Source organism: Dermacentor albipictus, chromosome 8, assembly GCF_038994185.2.
Source record: "Dermacentor albipictus isolate Rhodes 1998 colony chromosome 8, USDA_Dalb.pri_finalv2, whole genome shotgun sequence".
In the NCBI taxonomy this organism is placed as follows: domain Eukaryota; kingdom Metazoa; phylum Arthropoda; class Arachnida; order Ixodida; family Ixodidae; genus Dermacentor; species Dermacentor albipictus.
The window spans coordinates 52059888-52084881 of NC_091828.1; the positions used below are offsets into that span (position 1 = coordinate 52059888).

At 49.3% G+C, this 24994-nt stretch overlaps 1 protein-coding gene across 1 annotated transcript in view; it reads left to right on the forward strand.

Moving 5' to 3' along the window:
- The window catches only part of LOC135896037 (zinc finger protein 271-like), a 254612-nt gene that overhangs the window by 203552 nt on the left and 26066 nt on the right, over positions 1-24994 (forward strand). The window contains exon 5 of the mRNA XM_070524623.1: positions 10808-10937. Coding sequence (XP_070380724.1) covers positions 10808-10937 — 130 coding nt within the window. The remainder of the gene's footprint in view (positions 1-10807; positions 10938-24994) is intronic.

Sequence of the window (24994 nt, forward strand, 5' to 3'; positions counted from 1 at the left end):
CATGCGCTCTTATACTTTGTTTTACTCCCTACGCCAAGCGATCAGATAGTAAGCAGATTTACCATTTCATGCTGCTAATAGAGAGACACCAGTTTTTTTTTGTTGAATTAAAACAGATATAAGCAAAATAGCTCACAACACATACACACACCGCGACCAGGGGCGTTGCCAGTGGGGGGGCTTGTGGGGCTTCAACCCCCCCCTTCCCGATATTTTTTCGTGCTGTCATGCGCCGCCTACCAAAACAACCCCCGGCGCCGGAAATCACGCTCGATTTTGACTAGGATGTCCTTTGCACGCTCGAAAAGACACATTAGCGCGAACATTGCGAAATCGGGCTGGATTTCGCGGCAACGCCCATGCACCGGGAGTCAGATATCGTAACGCCAAGGAGCTCCATCCGAGCACAAAGTTTCAAAGGCGTTTGGATGGCGAGCGGGCTCGTCGCTGCATCTCGCGGAGGCCGCGGAATCTAGGGAGCGCTTGGATTTCAATTCTGAAACTTTAGGGGAGTAAAGTTCTCAAACTTTTGATGCTAGAGGTGCATTTACATTTCGAAAGTCGTGCTTTAGATTTTCAATTCAGGAACTATGTGGGCTTAATGTTGTTACAAACTTTCGAGGCCCAAGGTGCACATCTAAAGTCGTACATCGGACCATACAAAGAGAAGCCAAATCAACACACTGTCAGACAAGTTGACAACGCACGCAGCCAGGGCCGATGAGACGAAGCGTTGTGGTGATTCATTTGTGCGGTCATGTCACAGAAACGAATCTCAACTTTTTTTTTACCTGCGCCAAAGCATCCATGTCAAGACACTAAAGCCAGAAAAGGTAACTACGTTCTTATTTATTGTTCCACTTGGACTTCTATTCGCGAGAACAAATTGTGCCTCTTCCTTTTCTTTATTGTTCTCGCTACCCACGGGCTGCCGAACCAGCCAGAGCACATGCGTTTTTCTCGTGCTGCATCGACCACCGCGTGGCACACTTCGATGCGCATTCGTTTTTCTCTAGCCGAGTGAATTTTCGCCTGCAGAGATTTGGACGCTTTCTAGCTAGCACACGAGAGAAAGCGATGCGTGGTCGTTCGCCGCCATCGCTATGGGTACTCGACGGATTGCAACGCGTTCACTGGAGCGCAACTTCTCCGGAAAATTTTGTCTCCCCGGTGTAGAATACCGAGCACTATGCGTATGGTTCTCTGTGTACAAAGTGTCTCACGTCTTCTTCGATATTCGTTCGGTAGCCATACTAGGTGCCCAAAGTAAGCATTCAATTGTAGCCAACATGCTTTCATTTGCGTTATTTCATCTTCAGTGCCCATCGCCCAACAACAATAACAAAAAAAGACATTGTTGCGGCGCAGCGAATTGTCGCATAATGAAAGTTAGATTTTATTACTTCTTTTTAGCGGAGAGTAATGGGCCACGGGACGCTTCAGTTGCCGGATACACTTATTGTATTATTGCGATAGAAGTTATATGGACACTCCAGGTGCATTTTTGCCGTCGCTGTCGCCCTCATGTTCCGTATAAAGCCCAGGGGTGGTAAGATCTTGACCGCGCGCCGCATGCTGGATGTGCAAGTGAAAGCGTAAGGGAGGGGGGGGGGGGGTCATGCGTATGCCGACGATGGATGCACAGTCGTGTGTGTGCAAGGGAGAAAAGCGGGGAGGAAGCGCGCCACCTTTCGTCGCGCTTCGGGGAAGTGGAGGCAGTGGGGGCTGTGATCTGTGGTTGCGCAACATGTTTGTTTGCCTTGTTTGACGTATCATATATAGCGACTTTTTCTTAGATACGTAGATTTATTGGAGACTTATACGTATAGCTAAATATCTTGCTGCAAGGTTTTGTGCATATGTGCAGTGATATTGGTTTCCAGTGACACTTTTTTGCCCTTTATCAAGCTGTATCTTCGCATTTGTACATTCTATTGTATCTTCGCGCTTCTAATGTACAAAGGCGAGTGAAATTAAAGTGAGCCAACAAACCATACGCAATAATGGTTCTGTTCATTATCTGCGAGGCATGTACGTGGCACAGAGGCATCTGTTGTATCAAGAAGTGACACGCAGGTGTGTGGATCAAGATTCTTTAATGCTCTCATACACTGGGTCGAACATGGTCGTGTGACATAATGGACACTCCTAAAGTTGAGCAGCGTGGTGTCGTGGGCTTTTTGACATATCAAAATGTTTCCCAAAAAGAAATAAGTCGCCGTATGGCTGCCGTGTACGGTGAATATTCCATTTCATTGGCCACTGTGAAGTGTTGGAGCAAACGACTCAAAGAAGGACGTGAAAGTTACAAAGAAGATCCAAGACCAGGCCAAAGCCACCGTGCAATCACCCCCAACGCAATTCCAAAGGCTGGCTAGACAAGAACGGAGGATAAGCATCGATGAATTGGCAGGGCGTGTGAACACCAGTCACGGTTCGGGTTTCACCATAATTCGTGAGCATCTCGGTTATTGGCTCTTGTGTGCGCAACGGATGCCCAAGATTTTGAACCGCCGCCAGAAGACGGAGGGTTTCGGCGCTGCCTTGACTCATCTAATCCAGTATCACAATAAGGGTGACGGGTACGAATCATGGTGCCACTACTACGAGCCAGAAACACGACGGCAAAGCTTACAGTGGAAACACTGGAATCACCACCCCCAAGAAAAGCAAAGGCCGTGATCAGTTCTGCCGGAAAGGTGTTGACATTTTTTCGATCGTCAGGTGCCATTATTGGTCGAATTTGCTAAACCTAGAGAGGCTATCAATCGTTTCCGATAGTGTGAAACGTCGGATCGGCTGCGTGTCGCAATCAAGAACAAACGACGTGAAAAACTCAGGAATGGGGTCATGCTGCACGACCATGCCCGTCCCCACGTCGCTGATGTGGTTAATACAAAACTGGCAAAGTTCAAGCGGGAAACGCTGCAACATCCGCCATACAGCCCAGACCTGTCGCCTTGCGACTTCCACATTTTAGAGCATATAAAGAAACACCTCAAGGGAATCAGATTCGTGTCGGACGATGACGTGAAAGAGTCAGTTACAAACTTTTTGAAGTAGCAACTCAAGGAGTTTTATGAGACGGGAATCACGCGACTCGTCAGTAAATGGGACAAATGTATAAATGCTCATGGAGACTACCTTTAAATGCAGTACCCCGTTTGTCATATATTTGCATAGGCTCACTTTCATTTGACTCGCCCTTGTTTATTTTGCAGAACTCCTGATTATTTATGTGCTTTCTATTGCGACTATAATTTCGGAGCAATTACTCACAATGCACGACCGGTGACAGCTGCTCCTGGGCGATACATACTAACAAAGGACAGCGTCATTGAGATTTTTCTCTGGTCGTTGCGTATGTACAAAGATGTAGAAAGGTTCTTCAATGACAGAGAGAGGGAGAGAGGCAGATGAGAGAAAGGCAGGGAGACTAACAAAGTTTTCATAAAATATTTGTCCTCAACTCGTTCATTTCATGGCCTTTACATTTTTCATATCGGCGGCATGCACTTTGCTGGTTTCAAACGGATATCTAAAGTTCGTGTGATATTTCCTCTACTTGTTAAATATACAAAAAACATGGAAGCATTGATATCGGTTACTTTGGGCACAACTTTTGAGACATACGAGTGTATTCTTTTATTTAAAAATATATATTTGACTTGGCCGTTCGTAGCGTTCAAGAATTTGTTTGCAGCATCTTTGGCAATGGCAACGCAGTTATTAGAGACTTTTAGCTTGTACGCTATTCCGGTAAACGGGAGCGGTTTGGGCGGATTACCGGATGGTCGGGGCGTAAACGTGAGCGGTGAAGCCGCCTGGTGTTGCAGAGCTCAACCAGACAAACGCATAGCTAAAACTGCAGTAACTCACCATATCCTGCTTCGCCACTCGTGCAAATTTTTGGCAGCGGCGTAATTGTGAACACGATTACGCCACTGTCAAAAATTTACCCCAGCAGCTAAGCAGAATACAGTAATTAGCTCTGTGTTTGTGTAGTTGAGCTTTGCGCCACCAGCTGGCGCCACTGATCGGGCCGCTCACCTTGACGCCCCCGCTTAACCGGAACACCGCCCGCGCTTGCCCGAATACCGGACGCGCTAAACGTCTCTATTAATAATGTTTAATGCATTTGATCCCTCGAAAAATACTATAAGGAGGAGGCCGAGCTACAAAGTAAGCCCCCCGAACGAAATTTCTGGCTACGCCACTGACCGCGACTGATAATAGAGTTTTAGCCCAGCGGGTTTACGGCCAGCGGAGCGGAGCGGGCGAGCGGAGACGCGACTGCGCATGCGCACCACGCTGAGGCGGCCAGCGGTTTTACGGAGCAGCGTTTACGCCCGCTGGAAAGCACTCCCCATGGCCTCGAGCTCCACCACTGGAAAAGCTGGCGCCACCGTCGGCGTGATGTGCTAGGAGGGATCACGTGGACATAGCGGCCGCGTCGGCTGCTTCGGGCGCGCCGAAGCGAGCTGAAAACGAGTTTAAATTCCCTCGTACGCTGCGGTCCTCATTTAGTGGCGAAATTTTCCCGCTTCGAATGTCTCCTTTACAACGCTTGAAAGCACTACAATACGTAGTGGCTGCCTTTGAAGGCGCGCAACATGGTCGACTACTGCTCGGTGCTGCAGGGCCGGACGCACATATTTGAGGCCGGTGTCAGCCTTATTCACACGTAGCCGCAGGACAAGAAGCCGCGTGAAGCTTGGCTCGCGAAACGTAAAACCGGAAAACAGTCATCGGCTACAACTCCGGTATGCAGCAAGCACAGACGCGAGGAAGATTTCTGCTACGGCGCCCGGTCTGCAATGTTCTGAAAGCGCGCACTGAGACGCTCGCCCGAGTCCGCTGCCCGACTAATGTCATGACGGTTTGGTCTGTGAACTTGTCGATGCTGTAGATACTGGCAAGTTCAGTGGAGTGGAAAGGCAGCGGTAAGAAGCACATATAAAAAAAGCATGGCATATGGTCATGTTTGTGTTATGAATTAATGCACTGGATTACAAAAAAAGGAGCAGCGGGAAATTGCACGCTGAGGACACCGATAAACATACAGTGCGACGCAACTCGAGAAATAGTACTGAAAGGTCAAAGAATTTAGAAAAAGAAGAAAGATTGAATCGTCGCGACGGTACATCACAGGCGTCGAAGTCTCTACAATGAAATTATTTTTGAACATCTGTGATAGCGCCCACGCAACAATGGTTGCTTGTATATTGTCAAATGCTCATATTCTGCGACCTAAAGCTCATGGCACGGTGCGAAAACGCGCGCCCGGAGAAAGCGATACAGTGCGCGGACAAACATGCAGACGCGCAGTCGGTCGCTGCGAATCTGCGCGATCGCTGCATTGAGTCTTCGTTCTATTACGCTCCATTTCGTTATACAAACGCTATAAGAACATATTTCACATAGTTTGTTCTCAGCGTTTATCTACCTTTCACGCAAGAAGCCGGTTCGGGAGACTCCATGGCTGCGACCGCGCGCAGTGGCGTTCAATGTACTACGTATTCGGTAAAGAGGTAGCGTCTGTAAACGATTGTGTGCTTTCAGTTTGCCCAAGATTATTATTTAGACAGTAAGAAACTTTTCTTTTTCGAAAGTACTTACAGAAATGTCCGGGAGAGCTCGCGCGTGGTGTTTTCAGTGAGCGCTGACAGCAAAACCTATGAGGAGCGCGCCACGTGATCCCTCATACTACGCCAGCGAGGCGCTTCCGATAGGTGGCGACTCCGTAACTCCTCGCCGCCAATACGCAGCGCGCGAGCGTGCTGTATGGGAAATGCAAGACGGCAGCCGCGAGCATGAAGGCCGGCAGTTCTGCATCGAAGACGGCGACTGCCGCGCTGACCCGTACATTAGTACTCAGTACAATATTAACAAATAATGCACTGAAAACATGTAATATGTCTTTATTCAACAATTCTTGCTTAATAAAAGCAAGCGTAATTCAATTTCATTTCTCAGTAACTCCTATTCGAACCACTAGGTGGGGCAGCAGAGCGCCCCGCTCTTTACCCCGCTCGAGCGGGTGATCCGCTGGGCTAAAATTCTTTTTTCGCGAGCCGCTCCGCTGGCGCAACGGTGGAGACCGCTCCGCTCCGCTGGCCGTAAACCCGTTGGGCTAAAACTCTCTAATAATGTGTGTACACCGCGGCTGATAAAGCGCGTCACATTTTTGTGCCCCCAGGAGATATTTCCGCCTACTGTAGTTACTGATGCACCCAAAGGCTGCCCTGTCGACCTTATATGAACGGACATGGCGTAAATTTCACGAAGTACCATCTAAAACATCTCGAAATCGTTCCGCAGCACGCGACAGCAATACTTTCAATCTGCGCCGGATCGCCCAAACCAGAGAGGAGGAAAGGCTCTCCGTGCCATCGTTACTAGATAATCTAGTAACGTTGCTCCGTGCACCCCTTCCTCCATGGTTCTATACTTAGAGGAGGCTATGGACAAACTCACGGAGGAAGGAAACTAAGGAGAGGCCCTACCCCCTCTGCGCGCTAGGAGAAAAGTGTGGCGGAAATGACGTATAGGTTCTCATTTTTTTGCTGCTTTTTTATTTTTTGCTGCATGGCCACGCCTTTTGGGCGCTCACACGTGTTGCTCTGGTAGGTTTCGTGCCGTGGCAAAGGCGCTGTGTGGGCGGGTTTGCGTTAGTCACCGTGTCTTGTTGCGCTGTGTTACCTGCACCGTGCTCTGCCTGATGTTGCGCGAGCGCGCGCGCTCCGCGCGCGAAACCACGCGCAGCGCGGCGTGGTTTCGCGAAAGATGTAAACAAGAGAGGAGGGTGGCACAAAAGGCGGAGCATCGCCATGAGCAACGCGAACTTCCGGCTTCACTTTTGCTTCACAAAGAGTGACGTCAGGGCCTCTCCTTAGTTTCCTTCCTCCGTGGGACAAACTGTTCCAAAGCGAGCACGAATCTTGCCGTCTGTCCTCCAACTTTAGCGACCCGCGATACTTTTTTACGTTTCATATAATTGTACATGCAATAACAAGTTCTTACAGTTAAACAAAACATGTTTTGTGTAATAATAAAGCTAAAACAGCTTTTTACGTACAGTTTTAGTAGAAAATTATACATTGTGACCCTAGAGTTACTATACTGACTCTAGAGGACAAGCTACCCATAGGGCCCATGTACAGTGAACTAGAATATATTCTAGTGGCAAGAACGGCTCCGCGCAGGCGGCCCGTTTTCGCATTGATGCCATGAGATGGCGCCACTGCAACTTTTCATACTGCTTTGGCGCGGCGGCCTACGGTTTCTGGGGCTTTTCCGCACGCAATAATTGCAGATTTCGAAATGATCGGTGCTGTAACCAAAACACACTCATCTTACACGTGCGCTTACTTATTATTTGCACATTTCAGGTAGTGAAATGCCGATAAATAATTTAAGCCCGAACATCGCGTTCCGCATTTTCAACCGAGTACAAGGCAATCGCCGGCTGCGGGTAGAAAAATTTTCATTCGATCGCCTTTCCACATCTGTGCGAATTGGACACAATTACACTGTGCTGAACTAATACAAGCTGTCCAGAGACATAATCGGGCAATGAATGATCGATTTTGCGAAACTTACATCTTCGCCCTTGTAACGACGTCGTAGCGAAAAGCAGCAAACATTCTTGATGGGCAGTTTCTCAACACTCTTAATGGCACGCAAATTCATTCAGTGTTGAGCTGCTCCAAGGGTGGTCCGGAGACCCTAGCTAGTGGGTTGCCCACCCTCGACTCACGCCCACCTTCACCCTCCAGATAAATTCTTGATCGCCTAGTAAATTTTTCGCATGCAGTTCAGTATAAACGGAACGCTCTACACGTGGTAGGCAGCTGCATGCTGAAGAAATCAAAGCGATAAAGGCAGGGCTGAAGTATGATTTATTCAAAGAGCACCGAGTAATGTTTAGCACCTGCTCAATTTAAGGTGCTTCGCACCTTCACGCGTTTTGATGCTAGCCTGGTTTAGGCTCTTTGTGAAAAAAATGTAGGCGTGTTGTGATATAAAATGCTGTAACCTCAGCTGCAACTTGCTCACAATGATCTTGACATCCAAGCTGAATCTTCTGCTTTCGCTAGATGTGGTCCAGAACATCAAGTACACTGTCAGAATGTAATTCCAAAAGACTAAAGCATTCAGTAAAGGCATTCTCCAAATTTACAACAAACGTATAAAGCACACTTGATGGGTAGAGGAGGCCGCCATTATCTCTCATTCGTGTGAATGAAGCCAAGTTCAAGCATTCTGCAGCCTCTTTAGTCATCAAGAGACGAGTGAGGCATGCCTCACACCCTGATTTCACGATGCACTTTCGGGCAACATACCCGGCAATGTAGAAAATAAGCCTGTTGTCACTGGAAGTAACAACACAGGATGAATGGTCTGGGGCATTGTCCAAAGCAGGTCTTCTGCTACAATCAAGTTTCCCGAGTCAAGCAGTTTGTCAACAAGTTGTTGCTTAGTGCTTGGACTTGCTTGGAGACCAGCGTCTGCAGGCAGACGCTGGTCTACGGTGAGAGCTTTATCCTTCCTGTGAAGGTTGCGCTCCCACTTTTTGCGGAGTTCGTCGTCTTTCGATCGGTGCCGCGAACAACGACGCTTTGGGCCCGCATTGGTAGCCCGTGCGGCAGCCCGGAGCGAAGCAGTGTGAATCTGTCCGCCTCTTCGCCATGCCGCGGGCTGCACGCGGCGAAGACGCACAGGGCACACGGTCCGCACGAGAAGGTCCTTCGCACAAAACACAAGGCCAACCGTATGCACACCACTCTCAACAGTCTTGCGAAACGCAGGAGAGGCAGGCTGACGAATGCCTATCCGTGCCCCACGCAAGCCCAGCCGTCCGCGCCGCAATATGAAAGAGAGCGGCAGCGCCTCTAGCGGCTTTCCGGAGCGTAACGGGCCGCGGGAAAAGCAGGCGCGCCATTCCGGTCGTGTCACTGTAATGTATTCTAGTTCACTGTAGGCCCATGTATTGAAATCGGGAACCGCAAGAGCGCCGCCATGTTGCTACGCGCCGAGGTTGCCAGCTCCTGAGACGCTTGCTAGACTTGGTGACAGCAGTCAGTTTCAATCTGGCAACCGTAGCAGCATGGCGTCTCGCTTGTAGTGTCGTGATGTCTGCGTGCAGCCGTGTGTTTGGGCTTTATAAGTTGGTTCAATATTCTATGTTGCGGGACGGTGTGGTCCATGTTGGCCGTACAGGTGGCAGCTATGCAACTGAGGGATGATCCTGTTGAAGTTTCCGGCGGTATGCGGTTTTCAGCGGTCACGCCTGTTGCTGGAGTGTCTCGACGAGGTTACGAGCTCGAAGCTGTGGTCAGATTCCTCGTTGGCATTCCGTAATTATCTTCGCACGGGCGCGGTGTGTTGCAAAAGCCGCTTTCGCGATCTATCGTCGCGACGATATATCGTTTTTTTTATTATTATAAGTACTGATCCAGCTGTAGGGGACATGTAACCGACAAACGGAAGTCTCATGAGAGCACCTGAGATTATAATAAAGCAGGCTGCGCAGGAACTCCAGGGCACCCAAGGGACAGTGGGGGGATCAAAGCTCGAAGCAGAACGGTACGTAGGTTGGGGCCGCCGAGGCAGGTGTGTGCCAGGGAGTGTTCGCACGGACAGCTCCCCTGGCGCGCGCAGCAGTGCCTCGCAAGGTCGAGATACTTTAAAGGCACCTGCGCCCATGATCTTTCTTTTGCCTCGATGCAGTGAGCACGATTAACGAGAATAATATCGAGGGCATCCGGTGCAGTCGCGAATGCGTCATGGCAAATGTAGCTCGCGTCGCCTGGCGTGTGTAATAATATCAGAGTTGGTTGTATGAACTTTATGCATAATACGGCTTTGTTACGGTACCTTAACGGAATGGGTCTAGAGGACGGTGTTGGTACATACGGTGTGGTACGGTGTGTATGTTCGTACCGCCCTAATTCTATACCGCCCACTACAAACATACACACATACCCCCTTTTTATGTATACATACAATTCCTTAATAATAATAATAATATTTGGGCTTTTACGTGCCAAAACCACTTTCTGATTATGAGGCACGCCGTAGTGGAGGACTCCGGAAATTTCGACCACCTGGGGTTCTTTAACGTGCACCTAAATCTAAGTAGACGGGCGTTTTCGCATTTCGCCCCCATCGAAATGCGGCTACCGTGGCCGGGATTCGATCCCGCGACCTCGTGCTCAGCAGCCCAACACCATAGTCACTGAGCAACCACGGCGGGTATACAATTCCTTGCCATGACGGATCATAGCCTCCTTTATTTTTGAAAAATGGAGGAGGCTATGGACGGATTGACCAGTTCAAGTTGTCAACTCGTCAGTAACTGTCATAGGAATCACTGTAATAAACACAATTCCACGATCGAATTGTTTACTTTCATTTTTTGTTGTAACACTGAGGACTACATAGAACTTTATTTTGTGTATGTGACAGAAGTATGTGGATATCATGAGCTTAAGCCAATGTGCGATACACAGACAGAGCAGCTGCTACAACATGAACTGCATTGAGGGCCACACAACACATACGTAATTAAAGGTGCAAATTATAGGGAGAAGCTTCAAAATACGCTCTGTAGCACTGCAAAGTATAACATATATTGTATGCTGTAACATTCGCGGTGCCGGTCGCACTCTCCGTTGCAATCTACAGATCAGATTGCCCCGCTTGCCACGATATCTTTCTTTATTTTGCCACTCCCTGATTGGCTGCCTAGCGCTCAAAAAGCGCGTCGCCGACCGAATAAAGGTGATTGTCTTCCTGGCGCTGCGTTGGTCGTCTGTTCCCTAGGCCGGTCGTCCTGCCGCGGCGTCTAGCCGTCGAATACGTAACAGCTGGTGGCAGCGGACTGCGGACAGCGGATGGAGCGCACGTCGGCGGTGGCCTTGGCGTCCGGTTTGGTGACAGCACGGCTTGCTTGACTTCATTGGGAGCATTAGCGGCATTTTCTTGGTAGTCGAGGCTTTTGACTTTGCTAAATATTAGTACGTGTAAGACTAGCACTTGTTCTCAGCAGTCATGAACCTCGCATCGTTAACGAAGCCCAACCTAGTGTTGCTAGCAGAAGAGTTAGGTATCCCTGTACAGAAGTCGATGCGTAAACCTGCAATAATTGAAGCAATATCCAAATGCGGAGCGAAAGACGACGAAGTCGAGGAATGTTGGAAGACAATTTCCCAACAGCTAAAAGAAAGAGAGATAGAACTGAAGTTAAAAGAGATGCAGCTGCATAGCCTTGAACGAACTGACAGTTTCGACATGCGCGGTTACATGCAACCTTTCAGGGCTGGTAGCGACATCACTTTGTACCTCGTCAACTTTGAGAGGACGTGTACTAGAGCAGCACTTGCAGAAGAAACCTGGTCGCAACGCCTCTTGACATTGCTTCCAAACGAAGCAGCGGACGTAATCGCGAGAATGCCAGAGGAAGATGCGCGCGACTACAGTAAAGTAAAGCTTCAGCTGAGGCGAAGGTACAGCTTGTCTACAGAAGCCTTAAGGATGAAGTTTCGTAACACGAGGCGTAGTCAAGGGGGGGTCATTCTCGGAATTCGCCTATACATCGATGAGCTTGTTGGAAGAATGGCTTAAAAGTGCCAACGCATACGAGAACAAGCAAAGTCTGATTAAAGTGTTCGCGCTAGAGCAATTCTACGCGTCTATTCCGGAGCAAATGCGCCTGTAGATTCAGGACAAGTCAAACGAAGATACGTTGCAAATGGCAGCCACTTTGGCTGACGAATACTGTTCCCGCAGAATGCAAACTTCAGAAGTGCAAAAGAAACCATCGGGAGCATTCAAAAAGTTTCAGAAAGCGGAGAGAGAAAGCAACCAAGGGAAATCCGAGAACGTTCCCGCCCAAGTGCATGCGGTCAACTCGAGTGAACCAAAAAGTTCCAAGTTCGAAGAAAAACGACCGTTAGTCTGTCACAAATGCCAACAGCCAGGCCATATCGCAGTAGGGTGCCGACAAGCAACCGTGTCCGTTAACTTGCTAACTGAAGAGAGCGATTTCCTCTTGCCTTACACCTATGACATGACGGTGAATGGCGTCAGTTGCAAGGTTCTACGTGACACAGGAGCTACATTTGACATCGTCCACCCGTCGTTTGTTAAGCCCGAAGACTTTACCGGATCGTGTGTATGCGTGCGTCGGGCACTAAAGCCCGACACGAAGTGCTTGCCGGTAGCCAAAGTTGAAATGACGGGCGCCTTCGGCAAATTTCAAACTGAAGCCGCTGTTTCAGACAAGCTGCCGCAAAGAATCCCTTATATTTTTTTCTAACAGTTCAATGAGGTTCTTACAAAACGCCGGAATGGAACTACATGCGAACCCTGTAATGGTCGTCACAAGGTCCCACACAAGAGCGCAAGCTACTAACGCTACTCGTGCCGTCGACGTTCCACAGCAAGGTGATTCGTCACAAGCTGCCGCAACGAGCGAAGCCGTTACAGCCGCACCATTCGTTGATAACACCCCGGTCGCTTCCGCGCCCGGAAACGGAACGATAAGCCCAGTCAGTGATAGCTTTCAACTTCTTGCGAAAATAGACAAAAGCGTTCTCAAAACGGATCAAGCGAACGACGAGTCACTGCAAACGTGCTGGGAAAGGTCAAGACGGCACCAAAAGGGAGCAGTATCGTTCACTGTAAAAGACGGCCTCTTGTACCGAACATTCAAAAACAAGAAAGGCCGCTCTTTCGAACAGCTGGTAGTTCCCCAGAAGTATCGTGCTGCACTTCTCTATCTGGTTCATAGCAATAGCTGGGCTGGTCATTTAGGGATAAATAAAACTAAGAGCAGATTACTGAACGACTACTACTGGCCGATGTGCTTCAAGGAATCTGAGCAATGGGTACGTTCTTGCAACGTTTGCCAAAGGACCGGACGGCCAAACGAAAAATTCAAGGCGCCTTTGGTCCGAGTGCCTTTGATTGGCGAACCTTTTCGCAGATTGGTAGTGGACATCGTTGGTCCTTTACCAGTCACATCGGCGGGCAACAAATCCTTGCTAACGCTCATTTGCCCTGCCACGAAGTTCCCGGAAGCAGTGGTGTTACAGGAATTAAGCTCCACAGCTGTAGTCAACGCGCTACTCGGCATCTTTGCCAGAATCGGATTTCCCAGTGAAATCCAATGCGACCAAGGTTCTGTGTTTACAAGCGCGCTTACCATGACATTCTTGCGGAAATGTGGCATATCCATTCACCACAGCTGTCTACCACCCGCAAAGCAATTCAGTTGAAAAACTTCACTCGGTAATTAAGCGCATTCTGCGTGCGCTCTGCTTCGAGAAGGGCACCGACTGGGACACAGCTGTTCCCGCAATGCTCTTTGCGCTCAGTCACTCACGAATCAACTGGATTCACCCCTGCGGAACTTGTTTATGGTCGAGCGCTTCGCTCCCCGCTTACCTTGCTAAAGAAAAAGTGGGAAGACAAATTTGTAGACAAATCTGTTGTCGAGTACGTGCTCGCCTTGTTGAAACGCCTTCGTGAATCGCAAGAATTGGCGCAGATAACCATGGCAGAAGCGCTGCAACGCGCGAAGGTGTATTACGACAGATCTGCACGCACTCGAGCCTTCAAGGAAGGCGATAAAGTGCTAATTTTGAAGTCGTCGAAGGCAAACAAACTGGAAGTAGCATGGGATGGCCCGGTCACGGTTAAGCAAAAGCTTTCAGACACCAATTACCTGGTAACGACGCCCGGTAAACGCAGCGACGTGACAATTTACCACTGCAATCTAATGAAGCCATCTATCGAACGTATGGAGACCCTGAGCATCGTCCTAAACGAACCAGAGGAAAGAAATGTTCCAGACCCTCAAGTACTGACCCCTTGCTCTTCCCCGTCAACGGAAGAAATACTCGAATTTGTCACTAAACAAGCTTCTGTAACAATCGAGGAAAAAAAGGACTTAAAAGAGCTCGTACACAACTTCAGCGATTTGTTCAGTCCCTATCCCGGTAGGACAAACCTTGTGGAACACGACATTGAGTTGACATCTGACTAACCCTTCCGTACAAGGATGCACAGATTTTCGCCCTGTCATGATAGCTATGAACGATTCCGTTCACAACATGTTGAAACTGGGTTTAATTGTGCCAGGGGAAAGCGAATACGTGTCACCGATGTTTATCGTAGAAAGTCCGGGCAAGGAACCCAGACCCTGTATTGACTATCGTAAGCTGAATGCGATAACAAAAACGAAGACGTTTTCCATTCCTAATGTTGAAGCCTTGATCGAGAAAGTTTCCGCGGCACAGTACATTTCTACGTTAGATATGGTACGCGGCTTCTGGCAAGTGCCACCGTGCCACTGACAGAGAACGCCAGTAAGCTCGCCGCTTTCATGACTCCGACAGGCACATATCGCCCTCTGGTGCTCACTTTCGGCCTCAAGAATGCACCGTTCGTATTTTCAAAACTAATGAATCAAGTGCTCATGGGCACCGAGTCTTTCGCTGCGCCCTACCTCGATGACATCGCTGTTTTCTCGAGCACTTCGAAACAGCATTTGGACCATCTGCAGCAGGTATTCCTTCGAATCCGCGAAGCAGGCTTGACTCTCAAACTGAGTAAATGCTGTCTTGCAAACACTGAAGTCCACTACTTGGGACACGTCGTTGGCCAAGGGAAGCGACGCCCTTCCGAATTTAAAGTTGAGGCCATCACTAGCTTTCCTTTGCCAAAATCAAAGACCAACTTGCGTTCCTTTTTGGGTTTAGCTGACTATTACAGAAGCTACATTCCGAACTTCGCACATATCGCTAGTCCTCTTACAGGTGCTCTGCGCAAGACCGAGCCTACTATTGTGCGTTGGAATACGGCGCGTAAGGACGCATTTGCTGCGATCCAAAAGATTCTTGTCAGCGCACCGGTTCTCGCGGCACCAGATTACTCTCTCTCTTTCTTCAGTGTGACGCCAGTGACCACGGAATGGGCGTTGTTTTAAGTCAGGTGAACGAAACAGGCGAGGAACACCCTGTTGTCTACGCAAGTCGAAAGCTAACGTCACGCGAGCAAGCCTACAGCACAACAGAAAAAGAATGCGCTTGCCTAGTGTGGGCTCTCGAAAAGCTCTCGTGTTACTTGAAAGGTTCTTCCTTTATTTTCGAAACCGATCATTCCCCCTTGGTGTGGTTAAACCAAATGTCAAACAAAAATGGTCGCTTGATGAGGTGGAGTCTAGCGCTCCAACAGTTCGATTTTCTAATGCGGCAAAAGAAAGGCAAACGCCATGCAAATGCTGACTGCCTTAGCCGCATTCCCTAGTTTCCTTTCTCTTTATTTTTTTTTTCTCGTGTGCATGCCAGTAAATGCAAGTCTTTTTATTCTCGCGTTCCGTCTTCGCGTGTTCTGCTCCCAGTGAATTCAACTGCCGGGCTTTCCTAAACATGGACGCGAGGTTACTTCTGACGTTGTTACTGCGTTTCTTCCGCTCTTCCGAATGCCTCTTCAGATCCCGTCGTACCGCCTGACGAATGAACCCTACTCCAGAGGTCTGCGGCCCCTTGTCGCTACGTGCTCGGCAGCCTTCCGGCACTCGGCGAGCAGTGCTAAATATGAGCGTCACCTCCTCCTGGACGTCTCAACCCCTCTCCACGGGCCTGTTGTTCGAGCCTCAAGACGCTTGGTGCCTTCTCCACCATTACTGCGGTGTCCAGCTCAACTTGCCCGCCTCTGCCACCGAGCGCCTCAACGCGCTTTTCCAAGCGCAAGGACAATCTGATCTTGCGAACGCTTCAGTGCTGTGCTTGGACACGCTAGTTGCCCTCCTGTACCCGTCTTCAGTTGTTCAAGAAGCGTCATCCTCTTGAACGCCTTCCGAAAAGGGTAGCTTTGGCCGAGCTGTAACATTCGCAGTGCTGGTCGCACTCTCCGTTGCAATCTACCGATCAGATTGCCCCGCTTGCCATGATATCTTTCTTTATTTTGCCACTCCCTGATTGGCTGCCTAGCGCTCAAAAAGCGCGTCGCCGACTGAATAAAGGTGATTGTCTTCCTGGCGCTGCGTTGGTCGCCTGTTCCCTGGGCCGGTCGTCTTGCCGCCCTCGGCGTCTAGCCGTCGAATACGTAACAATGCGTACAATAAATGTTCAAAAAAACAATGCATCGATGTCCCATTTGCCTTCAAGTTTATTACCAAGTTCAAGGTTACTGAAGTTTATTATGAGCATATGTACAACAGGAATCTCCTGGCACACCCGCAGTCAAGGCGGCTGTTCGAGGTGTGCTGGCTGCCTCAGTGTAAGAAAAAAATTGGGTGAATGTCGACACCAGTACCACTGCTTCTTGCCTCTGACCTGCACGTGCCTCCACGGCATCTTTGTGCACAAGTGTGCTGGCGTGGCGAGGTGTAGGAGTCATCCGAGAGAAAGAGTATCGTTTACATGGAGAAGTGGCTGTTCACATTGCCTGTCGCTTCCCTCAAATGTTTCCTTGGCGACTAGGGTGACACACCCGCAGTCAAGGTGGCTGTTCGAGGTGTGCTGGCTGCCTAAACGAAAGAAAAAAAGAAATTAGATGAATGTCGATACCAGTGCTATTGCTTCTTGCCTCTTACCTGCATTTGCTTCACCGGCCTCTTGGCTTGCAGAATCTGCATGAGGGAGCTGCTGTGGCTAGGCGTAGGCATTGTCTAAGCAAAAAGAAAAGGCCATTCAAATGGGGAATTATGGAAATAATTGCAGTTGTTATGTCTGCTTCTTGCACTCTTCTTGCACTCCTCTTGCCTAAAAGTTTTCAAGCATAGTGTCCAGTACACACCAGCACTTTGACTGCTTTTTACCTGCAGGTGTTGCTGAGAGATCCTTAGTATGGCTGCGTGCAGCATTGTAACGCTTGGTGGAGGCATTTGAAGTGGTAGCCAAAAATATAAAGAATCATCCTTGTCTGCAAGAACGCTTTCAATTTCTAAATGCAGTGGTAACTATCACTATTAGTGCAAGGCCCCTCGCATCTATGCGGCATGTGCCATAGCTCGAAACTGAATTTTTCCTTTAGTGTTTCACAAGGCGACTGATATGTCCACATTAGTTGTGATGTGTTTTTATTTATCCCAGTGTGGAGAGAGCACCATGAAATAGTTTCTTTTTATTTTTGCGTGTCTTGTTTTTGGTTTATTTCTGAATTTATCAAGCAGCAGTCTCATGATGCTAAATTGACTTATGTAATGGCAATCAGCTTTTGTTTTGCAGAAAAACAACGCATTTCCTGACCCATTGTTTGACATCCCCTCACTCGCATAATTTTGCTGAGTATTCTACCTATATTGACTTGCTTGACCTCCACTAAAGAGTCTTGTATTTTCAAATACGACTCTTTCCTTGAAATAATTTGACACTTCTCATAATTTCTGTACCTTGGGCTTCTGATACTCTGCATTCGCCATTTTTGCTTGTTCCTGACTAGAAATGTCTTCTTTAATTTAGAGCTTAAATTTTACCTTTGGAACAAACGGAAGGGCTTGTCATTGCATATCTGCATAAAAGGGAAACATGTTTCATTAAAGATTTGCGAAGTCCAATTGAAGATTGATGAATGCAGCTTGCAGTGTGATATGACTGAGAGAGAGAGCGAGAAAGCAAGGACAGGAAAGGCAGGGAGGTCAACCAGAAGAGCATCCGGTTTGCTACCTTACACTGGGAGTGGAGGAAAAAGGAATAGAAAGAGGAAAAAGGGAGAGAACAAGCACTGAGTGCGTGTGGGAGGGACACATATACACAGGGACACTACAAACGATCTCTTAAACCGGTGCACTTCAAGTATTGCAGTAATGCACGATTCGCTTTTTGTGCCAGTGACGGGTGTGGCCACGGTCCGAGTATCTTTGACTTGGTGAACGGTCCAGTCGGTGCAAAGTTTCCCGCAGAGAGAGGCGTTGTACATCGTAGCGGGGGCAGGTACACAATAGGTGCTCGATTGTCTCCTCGCACCCATAGGAATCGCACATCGGGCTCTCGGCCATTCCCAAACGAGAGGAGTATGAGCTTGTGAACGCTAGTCCCAGCCACAAGCGGTACAGCAAGGTTGCTTCGCCGCGGGAAAGGCTAGATGGCAGTTGTAGCCGTAGCGTGGGGTCCAGTTTACATAATCGGCAGTTGAAGGCACCTGAACTCCAGAGATCTTGCGACTTTTTGCGTGCATGTAGGCGAAGTTCCCCGGCAGCGTCCGACCTCGCCAAAGGTATTGAACGCGTCTGGGTATGACGTCTGGGTGATATGACTGAATGAGCTATAAAGGTCTCTCATCTCACTTGGTAAATTAAAGCACATATTAGTGTGATGTACAAGATATGTTACACTAACGTGGTGGGTTCTCTTTCTTATACAGAAAAATAATCGGTGCGCGAGAAAAAAATTATTTTTGCATACCCCTTGTACACACTGATTCAACGAAAATGAGCTGGAGCTGTCCACATGATCTACTTATTTTACCTGCGAGTATGGTCAACAAAAATGTGTCCCAGCTGCTTAGTGGTATTGTGTCAGTATTGCATATGTGCCTGTTGTCTAAAATAATTGAATTTTGAAAATGCTCGCAGGGATCTGATGTGCATATCTGCAGTTTATGGATACATGTAAAAGACTCAGCATCAAGTGCAAGTGAACGGTCCCACAGGCCTGGAGTCGATCATGCAAATAGATTCGCTGCACAAATTTGTGACCAGAAAAGATATTCCACATGAAATGGCATGCAAGGTAGTGTTGAAAATATTGCACAGTTAATAAAACGCCTACGCTATTAATATGTGGGTTGATGCACTCGTTATGCAAAACGGAGGTGAGGCGTGCAGACAGGACACAAGAGTAGAGTATTTACAAGCAAACAACACGAGCGCCGCCCACTTCTCTACTCTTGTGTCCTGTCTGCACGCCTCACCTCTGTTTTGCATAATGAATCGTTACCAACTAGCTCAGCTTTCTGTCGTTCTAAGTATCGATGCACTCGATTTCGTCCTCATTAGGCACTCGCCTCTTGATTACTTCGTGGCACAGAAATAGTCGGCATCAGGCTGTTTTTCTGCTGAGGCCTTTGTAGAAGCATGATTGTTCAAAGTGCAACAATTAAACAGATTCTTTGAGTTGCTTGTGGCTTCGCCAGTACAATTCCGGTGCGCTGGTCCACCTGTCCAGCAATTTCCTACTGAAGGGAAACCTGCAAATAAAAACAGCGCTCCGCATGTAGAAAAATGCTCTACTCTGACGCTTCTCAAACGATTGTGATGCACCGCAAGAGCTGCCTACTCGCGTGATATTCTCAACAAGGAGATACATTCGTTTACTTACATGTGAAGGTATATGCCAGACCACTTCGGGGCTTCGGTGGCACATAAGGCACGAGTGTGCCATAGCGTCCGATGTCGACGCGCGATCGCATGTCGAACCTAAACTGTACGAAACTACTACGCATCCAAAAAACAGATTCGAAACCGAAATTCGCGTCATCCTTTATTGCATGAATGCGTACATCGTGATTTACATAAGTCAAGGACCTAGCGATCGCTTTCTGTAAACTTAATATTAACGCACCACCTTCATAAAGCCATCAGGTATGCGTTTTTAGATGACAAAGCATAAGGTGACCTGTACTTGTTTTCAGCCCTTTCAATAGTAATTGCGCTGGCCACAATGACCAGTAGCGACAGGGCGGCGCCCTAGGGGTTCCCACTTTTCCGGCCCAGCTTTTCCTCTAGAGTTGTTCTACTAACTCTATGATTGTGACAAACGGAATGGTAAACCAGCGGTAAAAGAGAGACGTTGCAAGCCAAGCCAATCCACTGGGGGTGTTAGCGTTATGGTGGCTAGCCAAAGAGTTTCTAGTGAGAAATTCTATGGTGGCTAGCCACCATACTCAACGTGCTTAGACGTAATTGGGGGAACGCGACTGCGAGCCGAGCGAAGCGGACGCGCTTCACATGGGCTCTGCGCATTTCCTACTTTGTTCACCAACTTACCTCTTTATAGTGCCCGAAATTTCTACCTCGGGCCTTCATGAACACCTAAGAAACCTCTGCGACGACTTCTTTGCCCGTGAGTGCCCCTTGTTTTTGTACAAGCGACTTACGAAGACCTCCGACGCGACGCCGCCGCACTAAGCCTACCGCCGCCTTGGCGGCGCACGGCGGAGCAGCGACGCACGTCAGCACATCATATGGCCAACGCAGCTGCCTGCCCAGCCGGCCCCAGCGAGTCACACTCGTTGCCCACGGGGACCACAACCACCACCATGGCCACCGGAAGTGCACACGGTGAAGCCGGCACATCCAGCGGTATTTCACATCAAGCGTTCGTGGACGCACCCCTCCCCGAGGACTACGACTCCATGGACGAGACCCCAGAACCCGACGCCGCTAACTATGAATCCTTCATCGACCACGGACCCCAGCCTTCGGCCGAAGACCCAGGGCCGAGCGACCCAGCATGGGAATACGCCATCAGCAAAACCCGGGCGAAGAAGCTCCGTAGAGCGGCCCGCAAACAAGAGAACATCACAGACGCCAACCAACCCGTGAGTGGCTACACTTTTTTTCAACAACCCCTCGGAGCAAACCCGTAAACAAGGCCCGGCTCGCCGGCCAAGACTCCCTCCTTTGCCTAAAGGAGACATCAAAATCGTCATTCGTCCCACAAGAGGGCTCAACCTAAGAGAGTTTCCCAACCACGTCATCGCAGCAGCCGTCACCCACTCCTGCCCACAACCAACCCTCATTGAAGGAAAATACATCATAAGGCCACACCTGGGCTCTAACATTATCGTGGTCAGTACTCAATATGAAGACGTGGCAGCGACACTCCGTCAGCTTACCCACCTAACGCTCGGCAACAAAATTTATCCAGTGCGGGCCTACGTTCCGTTCTCTCCCCAACTGCTACGTGCGGTTATACATGGGCTGGACCCCCGCAACACACGCGAAACGCTGATGCAAGGCCTTTGGACCCGAGATACTAGAATCAAGATCCTTGACGCCAGGATTCTGGGGTCCTCAACGACTGCCCTCCTTACGATGGACGGCCCGAACCTGCCGAAGCTCGTGTACCACGGCGGTTGCGAGTATCCCTGCTACCAGTACAGGCCTGCACGACACTTCTGCCAATACTGCATGCAGGCAGGGCACAGACCGGACGTCTGCCCAAATCCAAATTTGTCAATATGCCGAAGTTGCGGAATGCCGAGCCCCCCGGAAGACAACACGTGCCAGCCCAAGTGTGGATTCTGCGGAGGCCCGCACGTCACCAGCAGCAATGAATGCCATCAACGCCTCAAGCCGGCCCGTTCAAACAAGCCACAAGAACAGCAAAAGAGACACGTCTCCCGCAAGGACGCGTCACAAACGCAAAACAGAGAACGGTGGTTCAGCTCCGAGGACCAAGACGGGTCCACTCAACATCGCAACGTCGCCGACACCCGAAGCGCCAGCAGAACGCGGGCCGCAAGCAAACAACGCAACGAGTGCGCAACGAGGAGTCACGCGCCGAACCAGTCCAAGGCCACGGCCAACGCCGGATCGCGGGAGCTGCAACCCCCGCAGCGTCCGATTACACCGCCGCGGCTGACGCAGCAACATGACACGCAGCTGGCGTCGAAGCAGAAGCAAGCCCCCCATGTGCCGGGAGGCGCCAACCACTCAACGTCGAGCCACAGGTCGCCGCAGCAGAGGCCACGGCCAATGGAGCAAGAACAGGACGAACGGGTGAGCTGGTCAGAGAGGCTTAAGCAACATACCCCACTAGCTGACCCCAGAGTTCCACAACTCCAAGCCATGATTGCCAAACAAAACAAACAGCTTGCAGAACAAAGCGCTACAATAGCACGAACGCAAGCACAGCTCGAACAATTCACGCAAAGCCGCAGCACGAACACCCAAAGCGAACAAATCCCAGTGCCACAAGCACCACAGCCAACACAACGGAACGATGACTTTGAGACTATAATCACACCTGAAGTCATTCAACTTCCTCACCATAAGATTGAACACGCAGTGCAGATTCACAAAGTCCAGATCGTAGCAGAAATGCATCAGGCCATCCGGGAATCAGAAAAAACGGATGATGCAACACATGAAACAACTCATACAGGAGCTCCACTCCCACCGAAACCGTAAAAGGTGCGCCATCACGGAAGCAGGGCCGTCCAAAATGAGGCACCGCACAGACTCTCTCGGTAGCGAGACCAGCTACGCGAGCGCCTCTACATTTGCTTAATATGGCGAGACACCCCCGTACAGCCGTAAACGAAAACCTCGAAATCTGGCAATGGAACTGTAGGGGATACAAACGAAAACAAGGCCTACTGAAACAGTTCATAGCCAATACACTAATCAAACCGGACGTAATATGCCTGCAAGAGATAGGCACCGAGAAGACCCCATGCCTATCAGGATATTACACAATCTGTCAACCTCGCATGCCTACGGTGGCCATCCTCGTAGCAAAGAACATTACAGCCATCGAACATACCCTTCCGGACCCGGACATCGAGCACCTCGTTGTTGAGATTGTTCCGAACAAAAGGGGCCGGAAGAGTACATTCATAACGAACATCTATAAACAGCCTAAACCCATGAGGCTAGATTTCACCAACATCATCACAGAAGCCTACAAACTCGCAGAACCAAACCAAATGGTCATTGTAGGCGACTTTAACTCCCCCACACAGAATGGGGGTACCGTTCAAATTCACACAGAGGAGATTCCATCCTTAATGCACTCACTGTGCTGGACATGCAACTCCTCACCAATCCGCTATACCCAACAAGGAAGGGAAACAGCGTCACCCGCGACACATGCCCCGACCTCACCATAGTCAAAAATGTCAAAGAAGCTACGTGGTCCAACCTGTGGGAGACCCTTGGGAGCGACCATTGCATCATAAGCACCTCTATCTCAACTACAAAAAATCAGAAGAAATCTTGGCATAGCAAGAATCACTGATTGGACCCAATTCCTTGCAATCACCACAGACAAGTGTCAAAAAATCACATCTATCACAGAATGGACTGACGGTATCTGTAAGGCACACGAAGAGACCACGGAGACTATACAACGTACTCCAGAAACTCCAGAAGTCGACACACACCTCATTCAGCTATGGCAGCAACGTCGCCGATTAATACGAAGGTGGAAACGTCAAAAACTAAACAGGCAACTACGCCTACGAATCGCAAACATCACGGAAGAGGCGCAAAACTACGCCACTGATTTGGCACACCAAAATTGGCACCAGTTCTGTGCATCTCTCAAAGGGACATTAGGAACCTCAAAAACATGGACCGTCTTAAGGAACCTAATTGATCCCGCAAAATCGAAATCTGAAGCAAACAGAACTCTCAAACGCATCGCTCACACCTTCCCAGGCGAGGATGGAGCTTTATTAAAAGCATTACAAGACAAATACATTGGTGCAACTGGGACGACTATTCCTCCATGCACACAGCGATACGCAGGACGCGCCAACAAAGAGCTGGACGCCCCCATAACCGAATCAGAAGTATACGCAGCCGCACGAGCCTGCACCAAGAACACCGCAGCCGGCGCTGACAAAATTAGCAACGCCATGATCCGCAAACTCAGAAAGGAGCAAATCGAAAAGCTAACCCAATATATCAACGACTCTCTGTGGCAAAAGAACATCTTACCACCAGAGTGGAAGCATGCCGAGATCATAGTCATACCCAAACCAGGGAAGCGACCAACAATCGATGCCCTGCTACCCATCTCATTAACATAATGTATGGGCAAACTCTAAGAAAGAGTAATACAGAAACGCCTCCAAAATTACATTGAAGACAACAACCTCTTTCACCCATCCATGATCGGCTTCAGATCGGGGTTATCCACACAGGACGCCTTCCTACTCATCCGAGAGGAGGTCTTGACCTCATACATACCAAGAGGCGGGGAACATCTAATCATGGCACTCGACCGCAAAGGCGCCTTTGATAACGTATCGCACCAAGCCGTACTCGAGGAGCTATCTAACATCAACTGCGGCGAGCGCATATATGAATACGTCCGAACGTTTCTGTCAAACCGAACGGCCACCATAGGCATGGGAAAAACACGATCTTACCCACAGGCTATGCCTAACAAAGGCAAACCGCAGGGGTCAATTATATCAACCCTCCTATTTAACATCGCCATGACCAGAGTCGCTAGGGCATTACAGGCCATACCCAACATAGGGTTCACCTTATATGCCGACGACATCACGGTGTGGACAAGGACACGCTCCCTCGCGGAGCAGGAGCACTATCTCCAACAAGCCGCCACTTGTGTTGAAACAACAGCACACCAGTGTGGCTTGAAATGCTCTCCGGTGAAATCCCAAGTAATTCGTATCAAGGGGTACAATTACACGACCCAAGACCCCATCCACATTAAACTTCAAGGAGATACTCATCCAAGAAGTATCACTCATCCGAATACTCGGCATTTGGCTACAATCTGACCGCAAGGCCACACACGCCATCAAACTACTCAAAATGTCGGCCACACAAGTATCGCGCATGATACGGCGCGTGGCAAGAACCCGTAAAGGCATGAAGGAACAAGACACCATGAAATTGGTTCAAGCGCTAATCATCAGCCGACTGTCCTACGGCCTTCCATATCTTCCACTCCTTAAAGCAGAACGAACCACAATTGATGCAATCATTAGGACTGCTGTTAAAACTGCACTAGGCTTCCCACCATATACCGCCAACCACAAGCTTGAAGCTCTGGGAGCGCATAACACTTTCGACGAAATCCAAGAAGCAGTTCTCCTATCTCAGCGGGAACGCCTACTCAAGACGGAAACGGGTAGACTAATACTTCAGCGAGTCGGCTACCCAGCGGACTTACGCGTTATACACTCTACCACTAACATTCCAACAGAAGACAGAGCACGCCTGCACGTAGTTCCCATCCCAAAGAACATGTCGTCCCACTCCTGCGAAGGCAGAAGAACA